The 13,116-nt window shown below is 46.4% G+C and overlaps 1 protein-coding gene across 1 annotated transcript in view; it reads left to right on the top strand.

The window, feature by feature from the left end:
- The window catches only part of LOC130306975 (oocyte zinc finger protein XlCOF7.1-like), a 308,614-nt gene that overhangs the window by 263,940 nt on the left and 31,558 nt on the right, over window positions 1-13,116 (top strand). The window contains 1 exon segment of the mRNA XM_056552153.1: window positions 9,454-10,664. Coding sequence (XP_056408128.1) covers window positions 9,454-10,664 — 1,211 coding nt within the window.

Here is a 13,116-nt window from a genome sequence, read left to right as displayed (position 1 = left end):
TGGGAGTTGTTGTTTTGCAACAGCTGGAGGCTCCGTTTTGGAAACACTGCCATACAATACGTTTTTCATTTTTATTGGGGGGGGGGGGGGGGGGGGACAGTGTAAGGGGGTGTATATGTTGTGTTTTACCCTTTATTATGTGTTAGTGTAGTATAGTGTTTTTAGGGTGCATTCGCACTGGCGGGTTACGGTGAGTTTCCCGCTAGGAGTTTGCTTTGCGGCAAAAAATTTGCCGCAGCTCAAACTTCAAGCAGGAAACTTGCCAGTGTGAATGTACCCTGTACATTCACTTGGGGGGGCAAACCTCCAGCTGTTTCCAAACTACAACTCCCAGCACGTACTGACAGACCCTGCATGCTGGGAGTTGTACTTTTGTAACAGCTGGAGACACACTGGTTCGAAAATCTTCAGTTAGGTTCTGTTACCTAACTTAGTGTTTTCCAACCAGTGTGCCTCCAGCTGTTGCAAAACTACAACTGCCAGCACGTATTGATCGCTGAAAGGCATGCTGGGAGATGTAGTTATGCAACAGCTGGAGGTACACAACTACAACTCCCAGCATGCCGAGACAGCTGTTTGCTGTTTGGGAATGCTGGGATTTGCAGTTTTGCAACATCTGGAGGGCTACAGTTTAGAGACCACTGCACAGTGATCTCCAAACTGTGGCCCTCCAGATGTTGCAAAACTATAAATCCCAGCATGCCCAGACAGGGTGCCGCGTGCAAGATCACATGGGGGTCCCCAGCGGCGGGACTACCACGATCAGGCATCTTATCCCCTATCCTTTGGATAGGGGATACGATGTCTAGGCACCGGAGTACCCCTTTAACCCCCCCGACCCCGATCTGCTATTGGTCGTCGCGTCTATACGACCAATAGCAGGGATAGGAGGGGTGGCACCCCTGCCACCTCACTCCTATCCCTTCAGTGGGATCGTGGGTGTCTTGGACAACCCCGATCCCCCTTATTTTTCGGGTCACCGGGTTACCATAGACCCGTATGACCCGGAATAGCCGAAAATCGCCGGTTTGAATTCATTCTAATGACCCCCCTGGGCATATGCGCGGGGTGCCTGCTGATCAATGTCAGCAGTCACCCCGGTCCGGTCCCCGACCGAATTCCCTCGGGTGTACAGGTACGTCCTGGTTCCTTATGTACCAGGGTGTCAGGATGTACTCGTACGCCCTGGGTCCTTAACAGGTTAAAGGGGTACTCCAGTGCTCCAGCGTTCTGGGCATTTTGTTCAGAATGCTGTGCGCCGGAGGCTGTGATATTGACATCACAGCCACGACCCCTTATGATGTCACACCGCACCCCCTCCATTCATGTATATGGGAGGGGACGTGTCGGCCACCACTTCTCCTCCCATAGACATTAGTGGAGGGGGAGTGGTGTGATGTCACGAAGGTGTGTAGCCATGACGTCCCCACTACTGCCGCAGGAACCCGGCGTTTGCTTATAACACTGGGTGCTGCTGGAGATCGCAGGGGACCCAGCAGCAGAACCCCAGTGATCAGACATCTTATCCCCTATCATTTGGATAGGGGATAAGATGTCTAGCAGTGGAGTACCCCTTCAAGAAGAATCAAACGTGAAGCCTACAGGAACCCATTATCCTCCAGTTCTGTCATATTCCAGAACTCCAACCTACCTGGAGGGTCCAGAAGTACAAGGTGTTCAGTGCTCAGAGACAAGGGGAGGAACCCGACCACTACAGATGAGCGGATTTTTGAAAAATCCAAATCCGAATTTATTCACGGCGAATCGCTATTAAAAAGGGCTATTTCCGGGCTACAGAGAGCCTTAATAGGGGTGTAGAACACTTTGCCTTGCCGTAAAACGCATAGGGAGTATGCTGGGGTAGTGATATAATACTGTTATTCAGTATGACATGCAGATTACAGGCATCGCTATTAGAATCACTGCCGCAGAGTGTCTGAATGGGACAGCAGGGTCGGGAGACCATATGGCCTCACAATTGAAGAGATTAAAGAGATTTTTCAGATGTCATTTGAAGAGTTTAAAGAGATTAACGAATTTAATGTGCCACCAGCAGCATCAGGAGATCACATGGCGGCAGAATGACAGAGACTGGTAATTGGAATGAGCAAACTTTAAATCCTTTTTTGAGGACCCATTGGAGGGCCAGTCTGGTGCCAGCAGCCGCAGTAATTCCAGCTCCAATAGTGTATAATTGCTACAGTGTATAAATTGCTGCAGTGAAAAAGTTCAGACTTGTATCTTAAAATCGAACTAGTGGTATGCCGCGAGGCCAACTACTGCCTGCCTCTCAGCGCCTCCCCGGTGCCCGAAGTGTTTACTTTGAAAAAATACTGTCATACTACAAGATCAATATAGCAAGGAGATCACATGGCGGCACAATGACAGAGCCTGAAGGTGGGAGCAGCCTGGCGAGACCATAAGGCCTCACAATTGAAAAGATTAAATATATTTTTTTAAACTTATATTGAAGATTTTAAATAGATTAACATTAAAAGTTTAATTTAATATGCCAGCAGCATGAGGAGACCACATGACGACACAATGACAAAGCCTGGAGGTGGCAGCAGCCTATGTATGCCGCAGAGCGGCACATTGACAGAGCCTGGAGGTGGCATCAGCATGAGGAGACCATGAGGAGGTATGTGGAGGGGCACTGAGACTTGTCGGTGCAGTGGAGGCTGAGGACATGGCGCAGGATGAGGAGGCAGAGTTGAAGATTGTCGCAGGACCAACGGTGTGAGAGCATGGAGGCAGAATAGGCTCAAGGACTGGCCCACCTTCTGTTCTACATATTTGTTCAGGGCTGGTACTGCCTTTTTGGAAAATAAATTACAGCTTGGGACTCTCCACCTTGGCTCAGCACAAATCATCAGTTCTCTGAAAGGTGCAGAGTCCACCACTTGAAAAGGGAGAGACTGTAGCACCAGCAACTTGGACAGGAGCACATTCAGCTTCTGCACCGTTGGATGAGTGGGCACATACTGCTGTCTTTTGGACGTGGCTTCTCTGATGGATTGCTGCCAGAATGACTGACGAGAAGTAGGAGGAGCAGGAGCATCTGGACCAAAAGAGGATGGGAATGACAGACAGCTCCCTTAGGCTGAGGTGGTGGAGCCTTGGCTGGCTGGAACAGGGAGCGGCGTGCCAAAGGGTGATGCAGCGGTTGCTGCAGCAGGCTGTACCACCGCATCAGAGCCACGGTTCTCCCAGGCTGCTTGATGGTGACTCTGCATATGTTGATGCAGGGCCATGATGCCAACATTGGGACCTTGGCCACGCTTCACCTTCTGCCGACACATCTTGCATGTGTACATGTTAACATCCTCCGGATGCTTGATAAAAAAATACTGCCACACCGCCGAGTAGCAGGCTTTCCCCCAACAGTCCTCACTGACTGACTGCTACTGCCGCCGACTCTGGGAACCCCTGTTCCACTACCTCCAGGGCAGGTAGGCTGCTGCAAAGCAGGTGGTCTACCCTGGAAACGTTTGGCTCCAGACTTCCCACTGAGCCACCATGCTGACTCCCAACCATGCTACCACCTTGCTGACTCAGCTGCTGCCTCACGGGCAACCTGCCACTCTCTTCTCTTGATGATGAAGCCCCTTCTGCACCCAGCTCCCAAGTGCGATCTTCTTCGTCATCGAGTTGTATCTGCACGTCACTGATGTCCTCCTCGGGTTCCTCAACAGTGTCTGTTTCAGGAGCCTGAACGCTCGCAACACCACCTCCCACACCACCTCCTCATCACCACTTGCCCACCTAGCAGAGGAAGCGGCCAATGTCTCCTCCAATTCTTTGCTGGGCAGTAGCTGCTGACTGTCCTCGCTGTATAGTGGAGCTGAACCCACAGCATACAATACTTCTCTGCGTGATGGAACAGCATAGTACAGAGGCAGTTGGAGGACAGGGACTGCTCCCGGGCCATGCCAACTGAGGGTTGTGTCTGATGAATAAAAGTAAAAAAAAAAACAGGAGTCAGCTCACCATGTGTTGCAATCAATCATCTGAACCTGGAGGATTCTTCCAAGGAAGCGCGGAAAGGGGGTGGGTCGGATTCCAGACAGACAGCAGTAGAAGAAAATGTAGACAATCCAGCTGCCTAAAACTTCGATTCTTTATTCAGTTCTTTATTCAATCCATTAAGAGTCTGTGGAACCCACCGACTGTTGACTGGGGGTGTCAGATGTCACTTGTAATGAAGTGGATGACCGAGTTAACCAATCAATGATGGCTCCTGGGTTGCTGGTCGAGACACGACCGCTAGCGGACACTGGAGCTCAGACCTCACGCTACAACTCCTGTTGCCACGCACCCCTAGTCTACTGTGACCTCTGCCTGTGCCTGATAAATTTAGGCCTCTGCCACTCCTCTGTGCATGGCCTGGCAGTTCTCTGCCTGACATACTTGTACAACATCTGAGTGTGTATATATTACACTTATGATAGCAATATGCGCCCCAGTACGGTTACACCTGAATTAGGCGTTAAAAGCAGGTGACTAGGTCTTTTAGTGCTCACACTAACTGGCCCCTATAAGCTTTAGAGTAATACACCCCAGTACAGTTGCAACATTAAGTATACTCTCTCTCGCTCTCTACTGTCCCTGTCTATCTTCCTACCTGCATTAACATGGGCTTCAGGTGAATTGATTTGCCGCTGTAAAGATCTTTTTTCTCAGTAAGACACAGACACTGTCTGCTCTCTCAGGAAAAAATCCAAGAAATGCCTGTCTGCAGTGATGGCTGCCAAATATATAGGGTTGTGACATTACAGGGCTGGCTGCTGATGGGCTGCATGCCGCATGTGATTCAGGGTGATCCCGCCTACCCGCCTTCCTAGAGTTCCTTGCCCCATGTCCTTACATGTGTAGTCGCCATTTTAGATCCCCTGGACCGCATTAAATTGAGTTTAATGAAGCCATTCGTTTTATCGAATCACGGCGATATTCGGATTCATTATGAATCAAATTTTTCGTAACGAATTCGGATTTGTCTGATTCAATTCGCTCATCTCTGCAGACCACCACTGAACGAGACACAAGACTGGGCCACGACAAACAGCTCCCATCTCAAGAGGGCCAACTCCCAAAAGTTGCGCTCTCCCTTCGAGTCTCTGGCTTCCTTGGAGGCGTCCAACAAGAGTTCCTACTCGGACACAACCCGGACCCAGATCTCGCCTGTGAGACAGCAGATTTTGCATAATCTGGATGAGCGGTCATTCTGCCTCAGAGAGAAGGCTCACTGGGGATATTATGAGTATGCTGACAAGTTAGGGTTCTGGTTGTCTCGAGCCCTCCATCCAAAGCGTTCTTCTTACTCGTACATTCTTTCACTTACTTCCCCTGTATCTGGCAAATTCCACACTACTGGACACATAGTTGAGGAGTTCCGGTCTTATTATCATTCTCTCTATCGTATTAAGGGTCATTTTGCTGACCTCCCTACCCCACTGTTTCGCAAAAAGATTGCCCACTACCTAACCCACGATAAGCTCCCCTCTTTATCCTCTGATACATGGGCTCCCCTTGAATGACCGCTGGAGCTTGAGGAGGTAACGGATGCTATCAAGAGCTTGAAAAATGGCAAAAGCCCTGGCCCTGATGGATTTACAGCCTGTTTCTATAAGCTGTTCTCTCCTCTAGTAGCTCCTCCTCTTCTGCACTCCTTTAATTCTATTGTGAATGGAGCTTCCTTTCCGCCTCAGACTCTAGCTGCCCATATGACTCTGATCCCCAAGCCCGATAAAGATCCCTCCTATTTTAGTAATTATCGCCCCATTTCCCGACTTAATTTGGACATAAAACTCTACTCTAAAATTCTTGCTTCCCGGTTGGGTGCCCTTCTCCCCTCACTCATACACAGACCAGGTGGGTTTTGTTTTAGGTAGGGAGGCGAGGTACAATACCCTCAAATCGTTCACTCTTATTGCTGGCGCCAGGTCCCGTGGCATCCCGCTCTGTTTACTTTCCATAGACGCCGAGAAGGCTTTTGATAGAGTGGGATGGCACTTTTTAGATCTTGCCCTGTTGCACTTGGGTATGGGTTCGCAATTCCATCACTGTATCATGGCCCTTTATCGAATTGTGATGGTGCAGGTGAAGGTTAATCGGACTCTTTCAGAGCCTTTTACCATCCATAACGAGACTAGACAAGGTTGCCCCCTTTCACCCCTGCTTTATGTTATTGCCATGGAATACCTGGCGGTAGCTCTGCAACAGAACGATTCTATCCCTGGCCTGTCCCTGAATACTAAATCTTATAAACTTTCCCTATTTACTGATGACCTGCTCCTTTATGTCACCTCTCTGTGAATTTCCCTCCCTGTTATTTTGGTTCAATTTGAATAATATGGCGCCCTAAGCAATTTTAAGGTTAACACCCATAAGTCGGAACTCAGCATCTCTCTCTCCTCAGTGTTGTTTGGTCATGTTTCCTCCCTTTTCCCTTTCAAGACTTCACCCAGTCTTCTTCGTTATCTTAGTATTTACTTCACTGCTGATCTCAATACTCTTTTTAAGGTCAACTACCTCCCGTTATTAAGGATCCTTGAACAGGACCTTACTTCCTGGAGCACCCTAACTCTTTCATGGTTTGGTAAAATGGCCATGATCAAAATGAACATCCTCCCGTGATTACTGTATTATAAGCAGACGCTCCCGATGTGGGTCCCGGCTGTCACGACTGGGCAGGGAAGGAGTGCACACTATTCTCACCCACTCCCCTATCCCTGCCTACTTACGTACCTGCCCTAGGACATCCATAACCATGGTGACAGTCTCTCCCTAGACAAGTGAGGGACAGTCAAAAAGTCAAAACCATTAACTACAAAAACTGGCAAAATTTCGTTAAAGGCTGAAGGCACACGACTAACGGAAAACAAACCTAAACATGCTCACATAAAAATATGTAGTCAGAGAGCCGAGTCTAAACCAGGAGAGCACGAAGTACAAAAATGCTAATACCAGAGAGAAGAGTCAAAGAGCTAAGCCAAAGGGTCAAAATGCCAGATATCACGATACAGTATAGAGCTAACTAGGAGATAAACTGAACTCTTTAGCAGGCATAGACTGGGAGTAAACTGCCAGCTTAAATAGGTCCAGACCAGATGCTCACATCAAGGTCAGCTGACCAGTCTCAGCAGACAGGCGTAACCATAGGAACAAGACAAAACAAAAGCTCTCAGTACAAATGAACCCTCCCGGATTACCGTCTCTATTATTGAGCGATGATCTGCTCAACAGTTCTTGACTTCTGCCACAATGCTGCCTCGAAACAGTGGGTGTCTCTGGAAATTGATGTTTCTCTAGTTCACCCAGCGGACCTCCCTTGGCTCCCCCTAGGTTCTCGCCCATCTGGCTTAGACATCCCCTACTTCTCTTCTTACCACTGCCCTTACCTCTAGACCGGGCCCTCTCACCCCTCTATTTAGTAACTCTAGCCTTCCTTCCGACTCTGAGGTTCTGTCCCTTCTGGGTAGGCCTGATGCCCCCTGTCCTCCAGAATATGATCCCCTCGGAGTCGCTCCCTTCGACCTCCCTGGGAAGCTGGTTCACATATGAGTGGCTTCATTCCTACTATTTATCCCTCCATCCCAAGACGCAACTTCATCACCCGTTAACTGTGTTTGAACGGCTCTGTGTCTTAGATTCCCCTCCCTCACATACTGTATCCTTGGTCTATGGAGTGCTGCGGGGATTGGTGTAGACACTTTGAAACCGGATTATTTGCTCAAGTGGGAATCTGATATGGGACGGGAGTTCTCTGAAGTGGAGGTAACTCGAATGTTTACCCTGACTCATAGAGCCTCTATTTAGGATACAAGAACAACATTTTAAAATTCTGTCTTGGTGGTATCGTTGTCCTGACCGCTTACATGTCCTCTCCTCCGACGACCTGTTGGCGTTGTGGTCGGGAGATAGGTACTTACCTACACACTTGGTGGTCCTGTCTGCTTCTCCTCCCTTTTTGGGAAGCTGTCTTCCTGCTTTATAACATGGTCTCCTCATGCTCCATTATTCCTAGTCCCAATGTTGCTCTTCTTTCCCTCCTGCCTGGGTCTCTCTCCTAGGCATAGAAAGGCCTCCTGAGAAATTTTCTGGGTGTCGCCAGAGCTGTTATCCCCCGGCACTGGAAAACAACAGAGACGCTATCTAGGGTGGAGTATGTGGAGACCTTGAGTCAAGTACGTAGAATGGAGGAATTAGTGGCACTAGACAATGTTCACTCTGAGAGCTTCTCTGCCTTATGGGCACCTTGTGATAGTTTCCGGGAATCACCCGGCTTCTTAGGATGGCTGCAGTAGGTCGTCTGTTTCCATAGGATTTCTTTCTTATGTGTCTTCCATGTGTGACCTACCTTTCCCTCCCCTCCCCTATACTTTCCCTCTACCCTCGTACCATCTCACTTCCTATCTTTCTAGCTACTGCCCTTCTTTTGTCTCTCTTCCCCTTTCTCTTTTTCTTGATTTCTGTTTGTTAGTTTGTCTTCCTCTGCCATTACTACCCTACAAGGGTTATTTATCCAAGACTTATTGTCTCGTATGATCCCCGAGGTATGAATTACTAGGGGTACCACCTCCCTCTCTTCTGTGTTTATTGGGATATGTGTAACTATTTTTTGATGGGTTGGCCCCTGATATTTTCCCTTCCCTGGGGGATATTCTTATACATGGATATGAGTCTGTTATTTATCATTGTTTTGTTATTCTGTTTCCTTTGGAAAACTTTAATAAAAACAGATTTATCATAAAGATGTATGGAGAGGGCTGCCTCTAATAGTTGGCGCAGAGCGACCACTAATGCCAGCTATTAACCATTTAGATGTCTTTATTAAAGCATTTTTTATTTGGTCACATCTCAGAAAAAAAAAATTGCAATGTCCCATCTATCCCCAAAATACGAGAGATAAATACTACAGATCAAGATGCCAAAAATGTGCCCTAACTCCAACCCCATACACCAAAAACTAAAAAAGTTATAGAGGTCAGAATGTGGCGATTTACAGCAAATTTTTATTTATTTTTTGTATATTTTTTTTCAAAAGTATCAAAACATAACGTGAACTAAACAAATTGGGTATTAATGTGATCGTACCGACCTGATGAATAAAGATAAGATGTCAACAACTGCGCAGTAAATGGTGTGAAAAACAACCAACGCCCCAACACCCACCCAACCAACCACCCCCCCTACCTCCCCACAAAAGATTTTTTTTTTCATCTCCACCTCACAAACATTTGTTCTGTTTTTTTTTGTTTTTTTTTGCGTATATTTTATGGGGATACAAATTGTATTGTTACAACATAAAATTGAACCCACAAAAAAAGTCCAAATATGGCTCTATAGATAAAGATTAATAAAATGTATGGCTCTTAGAAAAAGACAAGGAAAAAACTAAAATGCTGGTCGGTAAGGGGTTAATACTCAAAAATAATCTTTTATTCTTTGCAGATTCTTGTAGCAGGAGATCAGAGGAGAATCTTATATCTTCAGATTATAAAGCAGATGATGATATCACACAAGATACATATGAAGAACATTCCATTATCCCAGATACACCCTCAGCCCTTCACAGCCAAGATCTGTCATCTCATCCTTATATACAGGTCCTGTCTTCTCAGTCATCACAGGATGTTCAGCAAAATAAGAAAAAGCCATTTTCATGTTCAGAATGTGGGAAATATTTTATTCAGAAATCACATCTTATTACACATAAAAGAACTCACACAGGGGAGAAGCCGTTTTCATGTTCCGAATGTGAAAAAAGTTTTACTGACAAATCACATTTTGTTCAACATCAGAGAACTCACACAGGAGAAAAGCTATTTTCATGTTCCGAATGTGGAAAATGTTTTACTCAGAAATCAGATCTTATTAGACATCAAAGAACTCACACAGGGGAGAAGCCATTTTCATGTTCAGAATGTGGGAAATGTTGTACTCAGAAATCAGATCTTATTAAACATCAAAGAACTCACACAGGGGAGAAGCCATTTTCATGTTCAGAATGTGGGAAATGTTTTACTGATAAATCAGATCTTATTAAACATCAAAGAACTCACACAGGGGAGAAGCCATTTTCATGTCCCCAATGTGGAAAAAGTTTTACTGACAAATCAAATCTTAGTCAACATAACAGAACTCACACACGGGGAAAGCCATTTTCATGTGCAGAATGTGGTAAATATTTTATTCAGAAATCACATCTTATTACACATCAAAGAACTCACACAGGGGAGAAGCCGTTTTCATGTTCCGAATGTGGAAAAAGTTTTATTGACAAATCAAGTTTTGTTCAGCATCAGAGAACTCACACAGGAGATAAGCCATTTTCATGTTCAGAATGTGGGAAATGTTTTGCTCATATATCAAGTCTTATTAAACATCAAAGAACTCACACAGGGGAGAAGCCATTTTCATGTGCAGAATGTGGGAAATATTTCAGTCAGAAATCACATCTTATTACACATCAAAGAACTCACACAGGGGAGAAGCCGTTTTCATATTCCGAATGTGGAAAAAGTTTTACTGACAAATCAAGTTTTGTTCAACATCAGAGAACTCACACAGGGGAAAAGCCATTTTCATGTTTAGAATGTGGGAAATGTTGTACTCAGAAATCAGATCTTTTAAAACATCAAAGTACTCACATGTGGAATTTTTTTTACTGACAAATAGGGCTGAAACAACTAATCTATTAATTGGCAACTAATCGATTATGAAAATAGTTGTCAATAATTTTCATAATCGATTTATCGGTTGGTCGATTAGTTGGTCAGCCAATTTCTAAAGTTCACATACACTTAGCGATTATCACTATGTATATATGCAGCCTGTTTTGTGTAGAGGGGCCCAGCACACACAATCCTCTGCTTCCTGCAGCTATGGTGAGTCCCCGGTTGTCGGGCTCTGTGCTAAAGGCCGGACTCATAATGGTTGTAGAGAGAAGATGCAGGAAGTGGAAGATTATCTGTGCTGGCCCCTCTTATTATGTGCGCCGGCCCCCCCTCTTATGTGCGCCGGCCCCCTTCTTATGTGTGCCGGCCCCCTCTTGTTATGTGTGCCGGCCCCCTCTTGTTATGTGTGACGGCCCCCTCTTTTATGTGTGCCGCCCCCCTCTTATTATGTGTGCCGCCCCCCTCTTATTATGTGTGCCGGCCCCCTCTTATGTGTGCCGGCCCCCTCTTATTATGTGTGCCGGCCCCCCTCTTATTATGTGTGCCGGCCCCCCTCTTATTATGTGTGCCGGCCCCCCTCTTATTATGTGTGCCGGCCCCCCTCTTATTATGTGTGCCGGCCCCCCTCTTATTATGTGTGCCGGCCCCCCTCTTATTATGTGTGCCGGCCCCCCTCTTATTATGTGTGCCGACCCCCTCTTATTATGTGTGCCGGCCCCCCTCTTATTATGTGTGCCGGCCCCCCTCTTATTTTGTGCGCCGGCCCCCCTCTTATTATGTGCGCCGGCCCCCCTCTTATTATGTGCGCCGGCCCCCTTCTTATTATGTGTGCCGGCCCACTTCTTATTATGTGTGCCGGCCCCCCTCTTATTATGTGTGCCGGCCCCCTTCTTATTATGTGTGCCGGCCCACTTCTTATTATGTGTGCCGGCCCACTTCTTATTATGTGTGCCGACCTCCTCTTATTATGTGTGCCGGCCCCCTTCTTATGTGTGCCGGCCCCCTCTTCTTATGTGTGCCGGCCCCCTCTTATTATGTGTGTCGGACCCCTCTTATTATGTGTGCCGGTCCCCTCTTATTATGTGTGCCGACCCCCTCTTATTATGTGTGCCATCCCCCCTCTTATTATGTGTGCCATCCCCCCTCTTATTATGTGTGCCGGCCCCCTCTTATTATGTGTGCTGTCCCCTCTTATTATGTGTGCCGGCCCCCTTCTTAGTATGTGCGCCGGCCCCTCTTATTATGTGTACCGGTCCCCTCTTATTATGTGTGCCGGCCCCCCTCTTATTGTGTGCCGGCCCCCCTCTTATTGTGTGCCAGCCCCCTCTTATTATGTGTACCGGTCCCCTCTTATTATGTGTGCCGGTCCCCTCTTATGTGTGCCGGCCCCCCTCTTATTATGTGTGCCAGCCCCCTCTTATTATGTGTGCCGGCCCCCTCTTATTATGTGTACCGGTCCCCTCTTATTATGTGTGCCGGCCCCCCTCTTATTGTGTGCCGGCCCCCCTCTTATTGTGTGCCGGCCCCCCTCTTATTATCTGTGCCGGCCCCCTCTTATTATGTGTGCCGGCCCCCTCTTATTATGTGTGCCGGTCCCTTCTTATTATGTGTGCCGGCCCCCTCTCATGTGCACTGGGCCCCTCTTCACTAAATAGGCTGCTGGGAGCAGGTGGGATGGACAACAGGGAATGTGCTGCCCCTTCCTATCTGGCCAAAGGTAAAAACACGGTGGGGGCTATAGCCCTTACAAGGAGAAAACAGGAAAATTACATTTAAAGAATTAATTTACATATAATAAAAAGCTCCTCCTCTCAGCCTCTGCATTTAGCCGACCCCACAATCTGTCTGTTAACCCCTTATGGTCATCGACAAATTTTGCAAATAGGAACTGTGTTGCTTTATGCATTAATAATTAATACATTCCAAGATTGTTTTTTTGTGACATATTTTACTTTAACATAGTGGTAAATTTTTGTTGATCCTTGTATCATTTCTTTGTAAAAAATTCCAAAATGTCATGAAAAAATTGAAACATCTGCATTTTTGTAAATTAAAATATTCTCTGCTTGTAAGGAAAAGAAACATGGCAAATAAATTATATATTAATTCATATATACAATATGTTTTCTTTATGTTGCATTATATAGTGGACATGTTTTAAATTTTAAATTTTTTTTTTTTTTTTTTTTAAGTGTAGTTTAGTGTACAAAACTATGAAAAAGCATCATGAAACCCTGGAGTAAGAAGCAAATACATTCAAGCAAATATGTAACACATAATACGATATGAGCAGGAACATAGCAAAACCTTAGGAACTACACAGTCACGACAATGGCGGAAATATCACCAGTGGGGAATAGGGTTATAACAGTAGAAAACTCAACAGAAGGGCGGTACTTCCCTCTAATAGTATGATCCTAGCACATCGAACCTGGCG

Source organism: Hyla sarda, chromosome 1 (genome assembly GCF_029499605.1).
Source record: "Hyla sarda isolate aHylSar1 chromosome 1, aHylSar1.hap1, whole genome shotgun sequence".
Taxonomy (NCBI): domain Eukaryota; kingdom Metazoa; phylum Chordata; class Amphibia; order Anura; family Hylidae; genus Hyla; species Hyla sarda.
The sequence above is the reverse complement of the archived record's forward strand: the minus strand, read 5'-3'. Positions and strand labels throughout refer to the sequence as shown.